This window comes from Eretmochelys imbricata, chromosome 6, assembly GCF_965152235.1.
Source record: "Eretmochelys imbricata isolate rEreImb1 chromosome 6, rEreImb1.hap1, whole genome shotgun sequence".
Classification (NCBI taxonomy): domain Eukaryota; kingdom Metazoa; phylum Chordata; order Testudines; family Cheloniidae; genus Eretmochelys; species Eretmochelys imbricata.
Window position 1 is genome coordinate 89926375 of NC_135577.1, and position 18093 is coordinate 89944467.

Consider the following 18093-nt stretch of genomic DNA (forward strand, 5'->3'; position numbering starts at 1 on the left):
GCATAGCGAGCAGATCGAGGGACGTGATCGTCCCCCTCTATTCGACATTGGTGAGGCCTCATCTGGAGTACTGTGTCCAGTTTTGGGCCGCACACTACAAGAACGATGTGGATAAATTGGAGAGAGTCCAGCGAAGGGCAACAAAAATGATTAGGGGTCTAGAACACATGACTTATGAGGAGAGGCTGAGGGAGCTGGGATTGTTTAGCCTGCAGAAGAGAAGAATGAGGGGGGATTTGATAGCTGCTTTCAACTACCTGAAAGGGGGTTCCAAAGAGGATGGCTCTAGACTGTTCTCAATGGTAGCAGATGACAGAACGAGGAGTAATGGTCTCAAGTTGCAGTGGGGGAGGTTTAGATTGGATATTAGGAAAAACTTTTTCACTAAGAGGGTGGTGAAACACTGGAATGCGTTACCTAGGGAGGTGGTAGAATCTCCTTCGTTAGACGTTTTTAAGGTCAGGCTTGACAAAGCCCTGGCTGGGATGATTTAACTGGGAATTGGTCCTGCTTCGAGCAGGGGGTTGGACTAGATGACCTTCAGAGGTCCCTTCCAACCCTGATATTCTATGATTCTATGATTCTATGACACTGGTGAGGCCTCATCTGGAGTACTGTGTCCAGTTTTGGGCCCCACACTACAAGAAGGATGTGGATAAATTGGAGAGAGTCCAGCAAAGGGCAACAAAAATGATTAGGGGTCTGGAACACATGACTTATGAGGAGAGGCTGAGGGAACTGGGATTGTTTAGTCTGCAGAAGAGAAGAATGAGGGGGGATTTGATAGCTGCTTTCAACTACCTGAGAGGTGGTTCCAGAGAGGATGGTTCTAGACTATTCTCAGTGGTGGAAGAGGACAGGACAAAGAGTAATGGTCTCAAGTTGCAGTGGGGAGGTTTAGGTTGGATATTAGGAAAAACTTTTTCACTAGGAGGGTGGTGAAACACTGGAATGCGTTACCTAGGGAAGTGGTAGAATCTCCTTCCTTAGAAGTTTTTAAGGTCAGGCTTGACAAAGCCCTGGCTGGAATAATTTAATTGGGGATTGGTCCTGCTTTGAGCAGGGGGTTGGACTAGATGACCTCCTGAGGTCCCTTCTAACCCTGATATTCTGTGATTCTAACATATGCCCTCATCACAGAGTGCACTGTGTGTATAAATGCTCATGAGGTATCGTCAGAATTACATTATAAAAAGGCGCGGGGGGAATTGAGCTCACTATGGGAAACTCCAGCAGGAACCATTCCTCTAGTGATGATCAATCCATGAGAGTCCCACCAGAGCCTAACACTATCGTTAAGGGTGTGAGTACAACTATATTTGTAACTTGTCTGTATAGAATTTCTATATGCTTGGGTAATCAGAACTTTAATTGTAACTTTAATAAAACTTGTAAAACAGTTTAGGCCTTGTACTTGTGAATGTCTGTGTGGTCACTACCCTTGGTCTTTATGGGCTCCTAGAAACTCTAAATCTGAAGCAAGTGGCAGAGGTGACTTCCACTCTGTTAAGCTTGAAACTGTAGCCCTCAGAGCCGAACCCACAGTGGTATAATACCACATTACAAAATTCACTTTAAATAACGTAAAAGCCTACAATGACTAACGGCGGGGGGGAGTTGATTCTCCTCCTAACAATGTAGGTGGGATGGGAAGAGAGAGACTTTCTGTTCCCCTCTGAACCTGGGCCCAGAGCAGGCCACCACCAGCCCCCTTCTCAGTCCCCAGTGGAGGTAAGGAAAAGAGATCCTTATGGCTAGGCAGGGAGCAGAGGTGGAAGGGGTGGCAGGAAGGAGCAGAGTGGAGGGGATGGGCAGTGAGGGGAGTGGGAGGAAAGAGCAGAGGGGATGAGGGCAGGGTTGGCTGGTGATGATCCTTTTCTTTTAGAGCCTCGAACAGAAATTTAATTTTAAAGTATTTTGTAGTTTGTAAAAACTCCTGGAGCTGCTTTTTAACCAGCCTGTTAATTTCTTGGCTTTTTGCGTCCCTTCCCTTTGCTCCCAGGCATGCAGCAGACTGTGAGTCTATAATAAATTACTCTGAGGCAGCCGCCATGCTGATTCTATGGATTTCAATTCCCCCAAGTTTCCCTTTAGGCTACTTCTAATTAATAGCTTCCTTTCCGTAACATCCCAGCCAGGGGATGTTCTCGCACCACCTACCCCTTATGGTATCACCAGAGACCCCACTTATGAGCAGAAAACACTTTTTAATTTTGTCGGCCCCTTTCAGATCAAGTTCTTCTCCTTATAGCTTAAATTAAAAAGACAAAGAGATGAGTTTCAATTTACTATGTTCTGTTACACAGTGTGTCACATATTCCCCAGTGAGTGCTAGTCATTAAAGAGCCTGTGCAAGTGAGTTTGAGGTGGGCCCTCGCAGTTCTGGTGGAGCCCAACCGGATCTTATTTCTAGTTCAACGGATAGTAACCTAAGTTCTGCGTTTGACGCTCATCCCCGTGACTGGCAATGCAGGGACGCAGGCTGAGGTATCCCAGTGCATCACTCCAGGAGGTACCACCAAGTACAGCTGAGGAGCAGAAGGAACTTGGAGCCAGGCAGTCTGTAGGGAGCTGAAGGGCTAAATCATAGGAAGCTTGGTGAGACTGAGCATGTGAGGAGATGCTCCCTGAACAAGCAGGAGCCTGAAGAGCAATTTCCAAGTGCAGGGAGGTGTGGAGCAGAAGCCACAGGGGCTCTTGATAGCAAGGCTGAGGTATCGCTCACAGCTCAGGGGAGTGCAGGGTGTGGAAAGCCGGACTATTCCAGTCAGGCCCCTCAGGCTGACCAATAGGCTCCTGAGGACAGATATTGGGTAGCATTTTCAAAACTCACCTAAGGGACTCAGGAACCTGAGAACCAGTGATTTTTTTTAGTAAGCAGAAGTGAAGTTTCATTGGGACTCTCATAAAATCCTAGAAGATGCAGGGCTGGAAGGCACCTCAAGAGGCTGAGAAAACTCTGGCTCTTGTTCTCAGTGTTCTGCACCGAGATACTCAGGGCAGACACACGGGCTGAGACCCTCTCCCTCCCAAGCCTGCTTAGTAGACGGTCACCCCAACCCCTTCCTTCCCAGGAGATACAGAAGAGGGTCCCTAGCGGGCAGAGAACTCCACCTCCCCAGGGAGCCGTTGCTGCTGCTGCCCGCCCCATGCAGTGTCAGAGTGAGATGTGTGAGTGGCAGCCCACCAGGGGAGAGGAGGCATGGTGTCAAGGAAGGCCAGGGTGGCAGAGGGCTCCTATCATGGGGGAGACTGCAGGACCCTAGCCAAATGCTCCTCTCAGTGGCCACACACTGTCCCACCTTCTCACCACATTCGCCTCCCAGCGACCTGGGAATTAGCCAATCCCAGCTGCCAGCCATCCAGAGCATAGCGGGTTTCCTAGTGTAAGTCGGGGGATGGTCCTGCTATTGTGGGGAACTTTCCTGGCTTATGCACTACCCCGGTGAAATGACTAGCGAAAGGATCTGAGTCCTCGCTCCCACTCCCTTTACCCAGAGGCCTGCCTGACCTCGAGAGCTCCCCTTCCCTCGCTCTCCGCAGCTGCTCACCGCACTTTGCTCGCATGTCGCTCAGGGCACAGCGGGCGTCTGCTCCCCAGCACTGGGCCCGCAGCTCCCCACTGTAGCTCAGCTCTAGCTCGCTGTCGGCGTGGCTCCAGCTCCCGGCTCTGGGCTGCTCTAGCTGCAGCTCCACTCTGCCCTCTGGGCTGCTTCTCTGGCCCCTCTGGTTCTGGCTACTGCCACTTTCTCCTTAGCTCTGCCTTACTCTGGATCAGGCAGCTCCAGCTCACAGGGAGGATGGGATCCCGGACTCCTGACTCACTCATTGGCTTGCCTGCCCTGTCAGTCAGACTGACCTGGGGATCACTGTCCTCTCTCCATTGGTCCCAGGAATTGTCTGTCTCAGGATCTTGATTTCTCATCAGCCCTTCCCCTTTCTTTTGGTACTGGGAGTGGGCCAACCAAAAAAACTCCACTACGTTTTAGTAATGGGCCAAAAGTCCCCTTACAGTAGGCATCACTGAGACAGGGGCTCATGTGGGGCCTTGGGAAGCTGATAGTATAAAATGCAGATTTGCTTAAACAAGACAGAGTGAAGCAACATCTGGTACCTGCGGTTTGGGATGTCCAGGGGCAGTAATGCCAGTGCCTCAAAGCCAGGGTTTAGCTGTGTCTGCAGAGAGCCGCAGGTACCCAGGGTGTCAGTCACATCAATTAACAATGACACCAGCCGCAGCGCGGGGTCTTCCTCTGGCCAAAGATTCCCAGCTTTCGTTCCTTTGTGCTGCACCACAGTCACTCCTACACAAGAGCAGCCTGTGAGCGAGCCCAAGAGGGGAGCCCGGTGGCTCAGACAGAAGGGTACACACTTAGCATTGCCAACCTGCAGGCAGCATCTCGGCACGTGCAGACTGTTGTGTGAGAGGAGAGTGCGGGCAGGGAGCAGCGTTAGCTGTGTATTTCATAGCAGTCTGGGAACAGACTCCCCTGAATGTGATTGCATTCTGCAAGCGACTAGCCCTGTAGTTGTGACTAATAGATGTTGTGGCCATTGGAGCAGTCATTAGTAGAAAGTGTGAATCCAAGGCATGGTAACTCAGGGGGACTCAACACCGGAGCCCAATATAACCCAACCAAGAACATCAATTGAAAAGAAACCCCCAGCTTGAGAGAGGCAGCAGTTATGCAAGGCTGTGTCTCCAGGTGAAGACATTAGTTGGTTAATTTAATCTTGGATAACCCTGATTAAGATGAGGCCAGGTTGTATCTGCTTCCAGACCCAGCTTTCAGAGAGTTTTTGGAGAAAACAGCAAGGATCTGGTTGGTCACTTTTCACTTGTTGTGATGAAAGAATGTCATGGGACTGGGAGACACGGCCCTGAGCATGCAGAGATAGCTGGTGCTGCTTTACATTTCCTGGGTGTAACGCTATTCAATCTTCTGGGATTGCTCGTGGGCAAGTCGGAAAGCATCGCACTTCACGCCAGCCAACAATGTCAAAGCATGTGAGAAACATACCTTTTAATTAAGCTTTATGATGCCTCAGTCAGGAAGGTAAATGTTGCCCTTGAATCTCTCTACTGGCTCCCCATTTTCTACTTCATCGAATTCTACCTTCTTGTCCTCACCCTTTGACCAGCAGACACTTCCCCAGATTTTCATCCAGATACTGCCCCCCTATGCTGCAACCACATCAGATTTGCAGTATCATGTACCCTAGAATCCTGGCTCCTGATGTCCTGGATCAGGCCACTGGTCAATCCTGCGCCCAGTATTCCAGCTCCTGCTGTAAGGGATGCATGGAAGTGTGTTCCCTGGGCCTATTTAGATGGTAAGCTCTTTGAGCCAGGGACTGTCTTGTACTATATGCTGGTACACAAGGTAAGGTCCCAATCTCTGGTGAGGCCTCTAGGCACCAATGCAGTACAAATAATGTAACACATCAGACCCTTAGACTATTGCTTATATCTACTGGACAGTAGCTGATGGGACCCTCCCACCCATAATGCTGCTGGTCACTTGTGCCTTGCTATGGCTGGGAGGGGGAGTCCTTATTACCTCCCTGGGGGCTAGTTGATGGGCTGAGATTTCATTATACTTCTTTTAGTTTGCACAGCTTCAGAAGTGATTATCAGCCATCAAATTATCCTCTCTTTAAATCCAGCCATGATTTCTGGCATGATGACCCATGGGGCACTGACTCCCCCACGTTAACTAGATGCCCATTTCCCTCTTTTTGTTTCCCATTTACTTTCTTTCACTATGATTCAAGTGACCCTACTCCTTGAGTTATGAATAGGTCAAACTGGTAAGATTTTACCTAATGGTAAAAAAGGAACCGAAAACCTTGGAACTGCTCTAACTCTCATCTCTTTTATTCAAGTCCTGCCAGGCCTTGAATCATTTTTGTTGGCTTCTCTGACCTTTTCCAGCCTCTCCAGGGGACCTGTTAGTAACTCCACTGAAAGGTTCACTGTTATTCAAGATCATTATATTTTTTCTCTCTCTTTTGAGCATCTTTGCTTTTTAAATATCTACTGGGCACTGGGCAAACTGAACTCCATGGGGACTCCTGAATCTTTCCCCTAAGAAGCTACTATGAATTCAGAGGCTCTAAGTTTAGGTTCTTTTCCCCAAAGTGTATTTCTTTGCAGTGATCTAAATTAATTATAATCTTCCATTGTGTTGCCCAGCCACTGCCTGGATTACATCCTCCAGACTCCCTCACAAGCATCCTGGGGTTTTACTGATCTAAATAGCATTGTGCCATTTGCACAGTGCGACCCCCCCATTCTGTCCACATCCAACTCATCAAGGATACATTCCTGTTTCCGTCTCTTTTATTAACTCTTTCATGTTATAAAATATAATGGGACCTTCAGAGAAGCTTCTGAACAGGTCTCTTCTCTTGTATGTTTCCTTCTTTTATGGCTCAAGTACAATAGAAATCTCAGATATTAACATGCTGCTTTAGAATGTAATGTACATATGAACAATACATGGATCAAGGAACATGCTGAGTCTCTTACAAAACATGCTATAGTGTGCACAGAAACCCATGGAGGGGAGGTTGTGAGTTGGGAGCCTGCCTAGGCCCCATCAGGGTGAGGCGTGGGGAGGCAAGGAAAGAAGTGTGGGGAGGACTGCCCAAGGTGAGGAGGGTTTAAGATGTGGCATCTGAAGCCCGGCGTGGAGCTCAGGTTGAAGCAGAAAGTGTCTCTTTACGGTAAGCTCTTTGGGGAAAAGACCTTGCCTCCACATCCATCTGTGAAGCACCTAGCGTGTTGTTGGCACTATACACATAAGCAATAGGCTGTAAGCAGGGCTAAGGGGCACTGGCATTTCCAAGGTGGGTCCCGTCCAGCACAGAGCCCTGCACAGACACCTCTTCCCACCCTCCACCTGGGGTTTTGGCTTCACTGCTTGTCATTTAGTCTCCAAACCTGGAACATATATTTTCTCATTCTCTAGCTTCTGTTCAGTAACAAACAGTATTTTTGGCTGGAGGTTATACACAAAGCTGAGTTAAGAGGGTTTTTTGTTTACCTCCTTATTTGTCTGTGACCAGCATGAATGGGATCAGGCCAATTCTGTCGAGCGGGTTGTTATTTACCTGGAAGTAGATGCATTGGGGCAGAACAAGATCTTTTCTTCTGGGTGTTGCCCTAAATGGCAGTACCTGGAGTGTTTCATTGCTCACTGATAAAGCGAAGGTGAGGTACCTAACCTAGGGGCTAGCACTCCGGCCTAGGGTTCTATGGCCCCTGAGGCCCCTGACCTCAGTGACCTTGGGTAAATCATGTCAGCGCTCAGTGCCTCCATTTCACACACAGCCTTTGTCTGTTTTGTCTCCTGAGACTAAGTTCTTTGGAGCCGGAGCTCTTACACTGTGTCTTTACCGAACCTAGCACAACAGCATCCCCATCTCAGTTGGGCCACTAGGTGCTACTGTGATGATGATAATGCCCAAGAATTGTGAGGCTTTTCCCAACCAGCTTCTACACATGAAATGATGACACACAATTACCAACCCAAATGACCTTCCATCGTCTTGTTCAGAATGGATGTATGACTCAAGAGCTAGGTCGAATCACCAAGGGCTGAGCCACAGATTGGTAAATGAGACTAGGGTAAAGCCTGGTGGTAGAGCTGTTAGCTGAGGTTCTGAAGACTGAGTCCCAGAGCTCTCTCTTTATTCAGGGCTGCACTGTGTCCTCCTAGTTTATGGCAATTAAAGGGGCAGTTGCCAGCCTATGGCCCTAAAATTGAAGTGTTCTCCCCACAACAGGACCCCTGAGCAATCTCTCTTGCAATCAGCCTATGAGCCCTCTCTCCTAAAAGGAAGAGCAGCCAATGAATTAATTGCCCACTGCCCTCTTCCCCATATGCCTCAAAATCAGACTAGGGCTGTGATACACTAGGTGGTGGGATTCACAGTGCGGGACTAGAATGTGAACATGTTGTTTTGAAAACTATAAGTGGCTGCACCAGGCCTTGCAGATGAACTAAAGATATCTCTTCCACATTCTTCCTTAAGTGAAACATGCTCCTCCTAGCCTCAGAATCCAGGACTTTCAGCCTGTGCTGAATTCTTTACTAGTGGGATGTTGTTAGCCGGTTTTCCAAGGTGTAAAGGAGAATGGAGTCTATTGTTCATGTAAAAGGGAAACAGCCTGTACAGCGCATCCAAGCCTGGATCCCTCCACTCATGGAGCTGCTCAGTGGCCCTTGCAAGCGTTCTGTCCTATGCTCCACACAAAAGCGTGAATTCCACTAGCACTGGCCTTTGGGTGTAGAGTGCTGAGCTTTGGCATCAAGGTCTCTGCTATACGTGGCCGCTTTTGGATAGATAAGCAATCAGTGCTACAATCACACCAATGTAGACCCCTGTGCCGATGGTGATGGAGAGCGCAGCAAAGAAGAGGGCCCTCCGGGAGGCCGAACTTGCCATATGGAAGTCCCCCTTGGAGACAGCCTTACTGGTCTGGAAAGAGAAGACAATGTGTAAGTGACTATTAACATCATCTAACCCCTCTGGGGAAGAGGATTGACTGTTCACTTACTCCAGGGAACAGCACTGACTCCCAAACTTTATCCCCCTCTTCCCTTCTGTGCAACTTTACTTTGATACAGCTTTCCTTTAAAAGGTAGGTTTGCAGGCTTAAGAAGTTTGAAGTACATGTGTGCAGCTGATATTCTTAAACTCCACTCTCATAGTACAGGGATAATTGCACCAGCTCTTCCCAGCACAATATTTCTTGGTGAGTAGCTACAGATAGCCATACATTTGTAGATGGATCAGTCTTTGAACTGGTTGTGTTTGGACTTCTGAATATGTCACTTCGTGCACTTGTGGTCTCGAAATGTAAGTGCAATAGAACTTCCTTCTGGCATGACATCGTGATTGCACATGCAGGGACACTAGCTATATTGTACTAATAGTCTTTAGTATGTTGACTAATCAGGAATCTGTAAATTATTTCTGGTTACATTGTACTAAAAAAGGGATAAAGAAGAATACTGAAACAGTATAATGTCATTACATATATTGGCAGGTTGCCCTCCTCTGGTGTTTTGTTCTGGCCACATCATTTCAAAAAGAATATGGCAGTTATAGAAAGAGTTTGAAGGGGAGAGATGAAAATGATCAGAGGCCTAGAAATACTTTCATGGGGGAGAGGTTAAAAGGGTCTTTCCAGGCCTCTAATCATTTTCATAAAATGAAAATATTCACAAAATAGTGAATAGGATAAAGGGTGTAAATGGTGCGCTGCCCTTTACACTTTCTCATAATCCCAGAGCACAGGGACATTTACTGAAATTAAAAGGCAACACATTTAAAAGGAAATACATTTTTTCCACAATGGATAAATAACCTATGGAACTCACTGCCACATGTTATTAGGACATAGTGGAGTCAACATGTATATGAACAACAAGAATACTGCAGATACATTAGCTAGGATAAACCAATCACTGACTGATAGGAGTGAGGAAGAATCTTCCCCCAGAGGCAGATTATTCCATAATTGATTGTTATGGGAATTTACACCTTGGCATCTGGTTCTGGGTACAGGCAGGGAAACAGCAGCAGACAGCCTGGACCATTGATCTGGCAGTACCTGTGTTCCTAGTCATTTTTTAATTGCTGTTACTTTTTCCTGTTTCTCCTATTACACCTCCTCTTTAAGATGAAGTGCCCTGTACTGAATGCAGTATTCAAGGTGGACGCACACCACTCTATGCTATGGCATTGTTACATTCTTCTCTCTTCCCCTTTCAATATCCAGGCATCTCATTTGCTCTCTGGGCCACCACTGCACAGATTCAGGGTTGCTTACAGTGACACCCCGCTCTGCTTCCTATGCGTGTTCTCAGTTGTTAAACAAACACAGAGACAGTCCCTGCCCTGAAGAACTAACAAACAATCCAAGTAATAACCAAGCACCATGTACAGCAATTACATTAGATAAACAAACAACCACAAGAGCTCCTCTTCAAAGAGCTCCAGCAGGTTAAAGAACCCACTTTGCTTCACAGATGCTGTGCTAGGTTGTTCCTTTCATATTACACTCAGCTAGGTGCACTATAACTTATTTTATTATTATTTCTGCTGTCTCCATTTAACTTCTTAAGACTGTGAGAAAAACTTGGATCTTGGTATCATCCAGTATAAATCGAGCACAACTCCATCGATTCCTAGTGAATTACTCTGGATCTACATCCATGTAACTGAGAACAGAATCTGGCCCATGCCCTGACTAGAGCAGCAACCAGTATGAGCTAATACAGGCCAAGGCCTAGATTCTCTTCTTATTTGTGTCAGCTTTACACTGCTGAGTTACACCTGATTTACACACAAGTGTGAGGAGAATCAAGCCCCTTGTGTGATCTGGGAAGATCACAATGGACTCTTGTTTTAATGGGGAGAGCTGTCAATCCTTCCCCAGCTTTAAACAGGAGAGTAATCTTGACTCAAGGTTTAACCAGCCGGTCGGCAAGGGGAGGTGTTATTATCCCTGTTGTATAGAGGGGAAACTGGCTTTATTTGACAACATCAGAGGCCATTACTACAGACATAATGAATGGAGGGACCCCTGTAACGAGAAACAGAGGGCAGAGTCTCTGCTCTGCCCAGTCTCCAAGGCAGCTGGATTCTCAAGCAGATCCATTGCTGACTCTGGAACAGTTTGGAGTAGCCTGGGGGCAGCTCCAAGCTACACCAGATGGTAAAAGTCACTCAGGAGACCATCCACCCTCCGGGGATTGTTGAAGCACAGAGCAGGGCAATGTAGGAACTGACTATAGCACAGCTCCACCCCAGCCAAAGACTCGCCTGTGCTGGAGAAATTCTCGTTTGGCAAGTTATAGTCAGTTTCAGGTCCTTTTGCTCCACCAGAATGGCACAAAGGGTGGGGCAGAGACTCCGGCCCATAGTATCTAGTCTCTGCACTGAAGGGCAAGTCCTCTAGTTCCCCCACATGATCAAGGAGAGCCCTGGATGCAATGGAACCAAGTAATTTTGCTGTTGGGTGAGGATGAAGGGTGCCCAGAGCACTCCACACCCTGGAGCATGACTTGCTTTGCCCCAGCACACAGAGCTACAGGTCAGTGAGGGTTGGAAACAGGACCCATGGGAGTGACAGAAATGTGTGTCTCACTGACCGGAATGGTGCCAGGCCCCTGACTCAAGGGGTTCTTCTGGCTTGCAGGGTCCCTGCATTAGAGCCATTACCTAACCCAGCATGTGCAGCACAGAAAAGGAGACATCAGCAGATGGGATTCCTCACCCTATGGGAGAAGTAGAAGGCAGCAATCCCCAGGGGCCAGAAGCAGCAGAGCATTGAAAAAATGGCCAGGCCCAGGTGGTCTCGTGGGGGGAGCATCAGGAAATGATCTTCACTGTCACTGTCACTCGAGGAGTCACTCTGGAAAACAAAGGAGTTCAGTGCTGCTGATCAGCGCGGGGCCGTCAGGCCTGGAGAGAGTCCAGGCAGAGAGAGCCTGGGAAGAGCAGTGCAAGTGCACCCCATTCACCCCTCAGAGGGACATGCTGGCATGTCTGACACTTACGTGACCCTGAAACATGTCATGAGGCCAGCCTGTTAAAACCAGGCCGGGGGCTGCGAACACTGACACAAGGGCTTCCTCCCCTCCTCCCACCAGTCTGACACCAGCCTGCGCTGGAAGGATCTGCCACAGAGATAAAAAAGGGGTGCAGTCATTATGGCCCATTATGTGTGGGGGAAGGTGTGATGGGAATGGGGCTGAGATGCAGGATCTCATGGCCTGCAGACCACCACACAGCCGCCGGTGGAAAAAACTTTTGGTCACTACCAACCTCTGGTCACTCGGAGCTTTTGACACAAAATACTCTGTGTCCTATTACTAAGGGCTTTCCCTGAGTCAGAGCTGCCCCTGCCAGTCTGCCCACCGATGGTATTTCTAGGGCACTTATCTCTTTGTATCTAAGCAGTGCTTCCCACCCCCACCCCCTTCACTCTCCGTATTTCAGTCTCACCTCCTTTTCTTTCCCATCCCTTTCATATATTCTCTAACTTTTCTGACCCAAACATTCAGAGAGTGAGCTTCTAAAACACTGTATCCTCTCAAGCTGGTTTGAGGAGAAAGAAATGTAATGAGAAAATTTGGGGATTGAAATGGATTCTGATTTTCTTCCCAGGTTGAGTCTTCAGCAAACTTGGTGGAGATTTGGGATTTCCCTGGAAACTATTTTTATACCTAAACATCTTGGACTTTGGCATAATGGGCTGTGTTGGCTTTAGCAAAGTGCCTTATTCTCATTAGGACTAAGTGGGTTTGAGACTGCCAGACTGGGTTTGAAAGTAAGGGAAAGGGCTTGGATTTGAGCCTATCCTAACCTCATGAGAACCCCTGTTCCTCTTTTCAATGTGCGTGCCACTCAGTGTCTCATACTTTTCTCCCTATCTTGGGTACCCTTTGGCCCAAGTTTGGAGGGGGCACGTTTTAGTGGTCTAAACCCATGGAAATTGGCAAGTGCCTGTTTCAGTCTGGAAGAGGCATATTGCCATGGTCCAAAGAAATGGATTTGGAGATAAACAGCAGATGCCAACAATAGCAGGGTTAGTGGAATCCACTCCAACAGAGTCCTGCCTTTGTGAATCTTGTGTATTGTTTTTGGCTTCTATATTGCATGGTAAATCCTTAGCGAACACAGGACACGTCAATATAAATAGCCATAGCACAGATTTGCCAGTCATTATTTTATTGCAAGACTCATGATATATTTATATTTTAAGCTTCTCATGATGGTTGGTATCAAACTATGACTGAGTTGCTTCAGATTTCATGATGAATTATTACATGGACTCTGGTAGGGTCAAATCAACCTAGGTTTACTAGAAGTGTCTGTTCCCTTGAGGGGTGGGGTGTGGGAGACAAAGGACCATTGGCTACCCTGGTCGTACTCTGACCTTAAGACCTTAAGCAAGACCAAACAGGACAACAAACTCCATCTCTCAGGTCCTAAAGGAAAAGATGCATTAGTCACAGGCAACAAAGCAAATATTAGAGTCCCACACCAGACCCTTCTGCCCCGAGGGAGGCTTTGGTCTCTGACAGTCTCTGAAAATTCCCTGGCCTTAGCCAGGCCATCATTCAGGCAATCTCTGGACAAGCCCCGGCCCCAGCCAGCCCTTCTTTCAAGGAGCTAGCACAAGAGGTCTATCCCGTCTCCTGGTCAGCCACTACAGTGCTGTGCTTTTGTCCTTTTAACCCCTCCCTCTATTTTTGACACCTACTAGGGGTATAGCAGGGTGGGGCTGATTAAGTCCACAGGCTCTTATTAACCCCTTATTGATCTGTATGGGGCTATGTACCCTCTCACCTGCCCTTATTCAGAATTTTCCATTATTTTCTGTAATGCCACAGCCATAGTCAAGATGGCCACCACTGCCTTGCACTGGAAAATGAGGCTGCCCCTAATGAAGATGGCCACCATCTCCCATTGTTCTCAACTGAGCCTAAGTCAGGCTGATATCAGGAAAATTGGCCACCTCCTGAGCTCTGAGGCTAGGAAACTGTATCAGAAATTTTGAAGAGACAGGGAAATGCTGGGTACACACAGAAGAGAGCAAAGAGACAGGAAGCTGGAGGATGCATGGAGGTATAGAAGATTACTGAGAAAGATGAGCAGGAAGGGAAACTGAGGGAGTTCTAGGGAAAGTGGGGTGCAGGAGGGAGACTGAGGGGAATGTGGGGGCAGAGTCAGACGCTAAGGAGTGCCAGGAAGGTGATTAAGGAGGTGCAGAGTAATACAGAGAGCATGAGAGAGACTGGGGATGCAGAGTACTGTGGGTAGCAGAGTGGGAGAACTGAATGATAAGAGACTATCAAAGGACTGGGAGGGAAAATATGAGGCATGAATCAACAACAGGAAACTGTGGGGAGCATGTAGGGAGAATGTGTGGGAGGCAGGAGATTGGGTGTGGCACAGAGGGTGTCAAAATGGGACTGGAAGGACGGTGACGAGACAAGATTGCTATAGGGGAGGGGAATGGAGAGGGATAAAATGGCAGCTTCCTCACCCCATGGGTCAATGAGGTCCCCTCTGAGCAGCCAATCAAGATACCCACGTGCCTTGTGACAGAGCAGCGTGTACACGACATGTGGCTGCCACACAAAGTGTGACCTCATCATTCATCTGCACTTAGCCATTGCATTAAAAAAAGGCCTATTTCAAAGGACACAACCCCTGAGACAGCTCATTCTCTTGGCTGAATTTCTGGTCAATCCACGGTGCCCCGGATTACTTTCCAACCCTAAAAATATAACAACGCCTTCACTGCAGTGCTGCTGCTGTGCAGCTATTTAGCTGACAGAAATAGTAACATTCGCTCTGTAATAAGCCAGAGCTGGAGAGGAGAGGGGTGGGTGGGGAAGGGCAAATGTAAGAGAAACTCACAATACTAGGATAACATTTCAACCAATGGGACTGCAATATGCAACTGAAATGAGATCATATTATAATAACTGATTGAGTCCTCCCGGATGCTTTAATCCCAGCTCCACTTTGATTTCAGTGTGAGATTAAATTTTCAAAGTATCCCACCATAAATAACCCTGTTGGACACCAACAGAAGCAACTGGGACACTCTGTGGTGATGCTGAGTTCAGACACAGAAGGGATGGTAGAAATTTAACACCTTCAGTGCCATTTGTGCACCATCTACACCCAAGGGCAGTTGGACATATTCATCGGGGAGCAGCTTGTTGCTGTTTCTCCTAGAAGTGGCTCACCTCATACTCCTGGAATTCTTCGTCCTCCACCTCATAGGACACTGTTTGGATTCTGATGTCACTCTCCATCTGGCATGGCACTTGTTTTTCTCGCCCATCTGCAGCCTCAGAGGGGGCCTCTTTGTTTTCCATGAAGGTCATCTCGCAGCTCTCCCCCTTGTTGTCCTTGGCCTTGAGACTGGTCTCATCCTTCACCAGGATGAAGTTGGGACCATACAATGCTTCAACAGCCAGCTGCAGAGAACTGGCATCCAGCAGCTGGTGAGTCCTGGCACTGCCAGTGTTTTGAAAGATGTAAAGTTTCCCCTGGCAGCAGTGACTAGGGTGATGCTGATGGTAGGAGTAGCTACCGTGAAGATGCCTGCTGCTCTTGGCCAGCAGTGGGTTCTGAAGCTCACTCAGACTTTCCATTATGCTGAAAATGGCCTGGAGGAGCTAACGGGAGGGTAACCCTGAGGAATAAAAGAGAGTAGAAGGAGTGAGTGTATAATATCAACAAGGCAAGGCTGCGGATTCAGGGGAAACATTCATAGTAACATCTACTGGTCACAGCAGAGATGACTGCAGGACACTTGCCAGTGCAAAATGGCACTATCTGGCTGCACTAGAGAGAATAAGAATCTAGGACCCCTATTCCATGGCTTGAACACTGTCTCAGATAATTGAGGAGCTGTTCATCTGTCACAAGCTGATAGTGAGCTAAGAATGTGATGAGATGATCTGATAACATCAGGCAGGAATGAGTGGAGGATTTGCTATATCTACAATGCACATTCAGAAGGGACCATACAGTCAGATAGGAATGCCTGTTGCATCCTTTCTGGTGGCTCATAATTTATATTGCGGTAGAGAATACCAGATGGCATTGCAGTAGATGCACAGCTGGCATCCACTTGAGGGGCCTTTCTGACATCCAAAACTAGCAGGACACACAGTAAATTACAGCCCTTCATGCATTACAGGTTCAGCAGCTAATGGTTTCTAAACATAGTTGAGCTTTCATAGTGCTTTTTAATGCCTGGGCTTGGGCTGGTGAGGGACCGAGTATAAATTCAGGGAAGATGGAAGGTTGCTGTGAGGATATTTTAATTACTGGTACCGTCTTAGTGTTCTCTTGGGGGGACTGCCTCTCCATACGCTATACAAAGCACAGTAAGGGAGAGAGGGATTGAGATGCTGAGGCCTGATCTACACCCACAGCTGCACGTATCTATCTGTTGAAGGTCTCCATCACTGCAGTATCTGAGCATCTCACAATCTTTAATGTATTTGTCCTCCCAGCACCGCTGTGGGGTGAGGAAGTGCTATTGTCCCCATTATACAGACGGGGAACTGAGGCACAGAGAAAAAAGGGTATGGCTACACTTTGAGCTGGGGGCATGATTCCCATCTCATGGAGACACTTACGCTAACTCTCACTGAGCTAGCCTGTTATGAACAGAATGCAGCTGTGGCTACCCTGAGTCCCTGCCTAGAATCTCAGAGAGGTACGTACTTGGTGGCTAGCCTGTCCCACAGCCATGGCTATATTCTATTTTTAGCTGCTGACTCAATGAGAGCTAGCACAAGTATGTCTCCTCGAGCCGTGAATCACACCCCCAGCTCCAAGTGTAGACCTACCCAGCCTAGGGGTATGTCTCCATTAGACACACTACTATGGTTCAGCTGCATCACTGCAGTGTAGACACTTACTATAGCAATGGAAGGGGTTCCTTCATCAGTGTAGTAAATACACCTCTCTGAGAGGCGGTAGTTAGACTAATGGAAGAATTCTTCCATCGACCTAGCTGTGTCTACACTGGGGCTTAGGTCGGCTTAATTATACGACACAGGGTGTGACATGGCCCTGAGAGATGTAGTTAAACGGACCTAACTCTGTAGTGTAGGACAGCCCTAAGTGACTTCCCTAGGGTCAGGCAGGATGTTTGTGACAGAGCAGCAATTGAACCCGGGTCTCCGACATCCCCAAATAGCATCCTAACTACTGCACCATCTTTCCTTTCTAAACCCATTTTTCTAAACTAGTGCAACATCACAGCTTTAATCAAACCAGCACCACCCCGGGCATAGAAAAGCCCTACCACTGAGCTCAGTTCCTGAGAGTCTAACTTGAGCTGGCTGACGGTTTTTTTTGCACCAAACAATTTCCCACCAGAACATGTGATTGTCAAAATCAAAATTTGCCATAAGAAGATTTTGATTTTGACAAAATTGTTTGACTTTCCATCAGCAAAATATAAACAAAACAAACATTTGGTTTTGAACAGACATTTCCTTAAATGACATAAAAAGAATCTTTTTTTTTTAAATGTCAATTCAAATAAAAATGTATTCATTTGGGAACAATGAATCATTTCATTTTAATTAACAATCGCCCATTTTAACATTTTCAAATAAAAATATTTTGGAACCTTTTGTTCTGTGAAAATGGCTGATATTTTGACTTTTCCTCCTGATTTGGCAGGAAAACAAATGTTAGAATATCAGACTTTCCCTGGGGTACAAACTCCGTTATTTGGCCACCTCTAATTCTAACACTAGACACTGTGTTTTTACAGCAGTTCTTTAGCATGCATCTGTCTCCTGAACAGACCTCAATGGGATACCCTGCTGCCTTGCAGCCCAAAATGCCATTTCTCTTTAGACATATTAGTAATTTCTTTCTCTGCAGTATGTTATATATTATAGGCAGAGTCATCTGCCTGGTGTAGGGCTCTCTGGGGTATGCCACTCATTCTGATCTAAAGCATATCACCTTAGTTTTATCTGTCCTCCAGAAAAATTTAAATAAAGAAGTTGAATTAAAGACTCCTGAGGATCAAAAGCCCAGTTAGCTCCCATGTGCTTGTCCCCAGGGCCAATCCCAGCTTCTCCCCTACTGTACAATTCCTAGTATTGTATCCGGCTTCAAAATGTCCCTATCAATGAACTTCCATGCCTTCCCTTAGGGCAGCGTTTCCCAAACTTTTGGAAGTTAAGCCCCCCTGTCATAAATATAAAGGGAAGGGTAAACACCTTTAAATCCCTCCTGGCCAGAGGAAAAACTCTTTCATCTGTAAAGGGTTAAGAAACTAAGACAACCTCGCTGGCACCTAACCAAAATGACCAATGAGGAGACAAGATACTTTCAAAGCTGGAGGGGGGGGAAACAAAGGGTTCTCTCTGTCTGTGTGTTGCTTTTGCTGGGACCAGAGCAGGAATGCAGGTCAGAACTCCTTAAAGAGTTAATAAGCAATCTAGTTAGATATGCGTTAGATTCTGTTTTGTTTAAACGGCTGATCAAATAAGTTGTGCTGAATGGAATGTATAT

The 18093-nt window shown here is 47.1% G+C and overlaps 1 protein-coding gene across 1 annotated transcript; it reads right to left on the minus strand.

Annotated features, from left to right (window-relative positions):
* Nucleotides 1-8328: 8328 nt before the first annotated feature.
* Nucleotides 8329-15194, minus strand: SYNDIG1L (synapse differentiation inducing 1 like). The gene is made up of 3 exons (XM_077820344.1): nt 14784-15194; nt 11294-11431; nt 8329-8487 (listed from the first exon to the last, which is right to left on the minus strand). Exons 1-3 carry the CDS (start codon nt 15192-15194, stop codon nt 8329-8331), a joined length of 708 nt encoding a protein of 235 aa, XP_077676470.1.
* Nucleotides 15195-18093: the final 2899 nt, after the last annotated feature.

What these genes read in the sequence shown, in the direction of transcription:
- SYNDIG1L (XM_077820344.1), bottom strand. Translation starts at nt 15,194, where the DNA reads ATGGAAAGTCTGAGTGAGCTTCAGAACCCACTGCTGGCCAAGAGCAGC. An exon ending in AAGAATTCCAGGAGTATGAG is followed by an intron (nt 11,432 to 14,783) that starts GTGAGCCACTTC and finishes TTTGTTTTCCAG; the next exon opens with AGTGACTCCTCGAGTGACAG. An exon ending in CCTTCTACTTCTCCCATAGG is followed by an intron (nt 8,488 to 11,293) that starts GTGAGGAATCCC and finishes TTCTCTTTCCAG; the next exon opens with ACCAGTAAGGCTGTCTCCAA.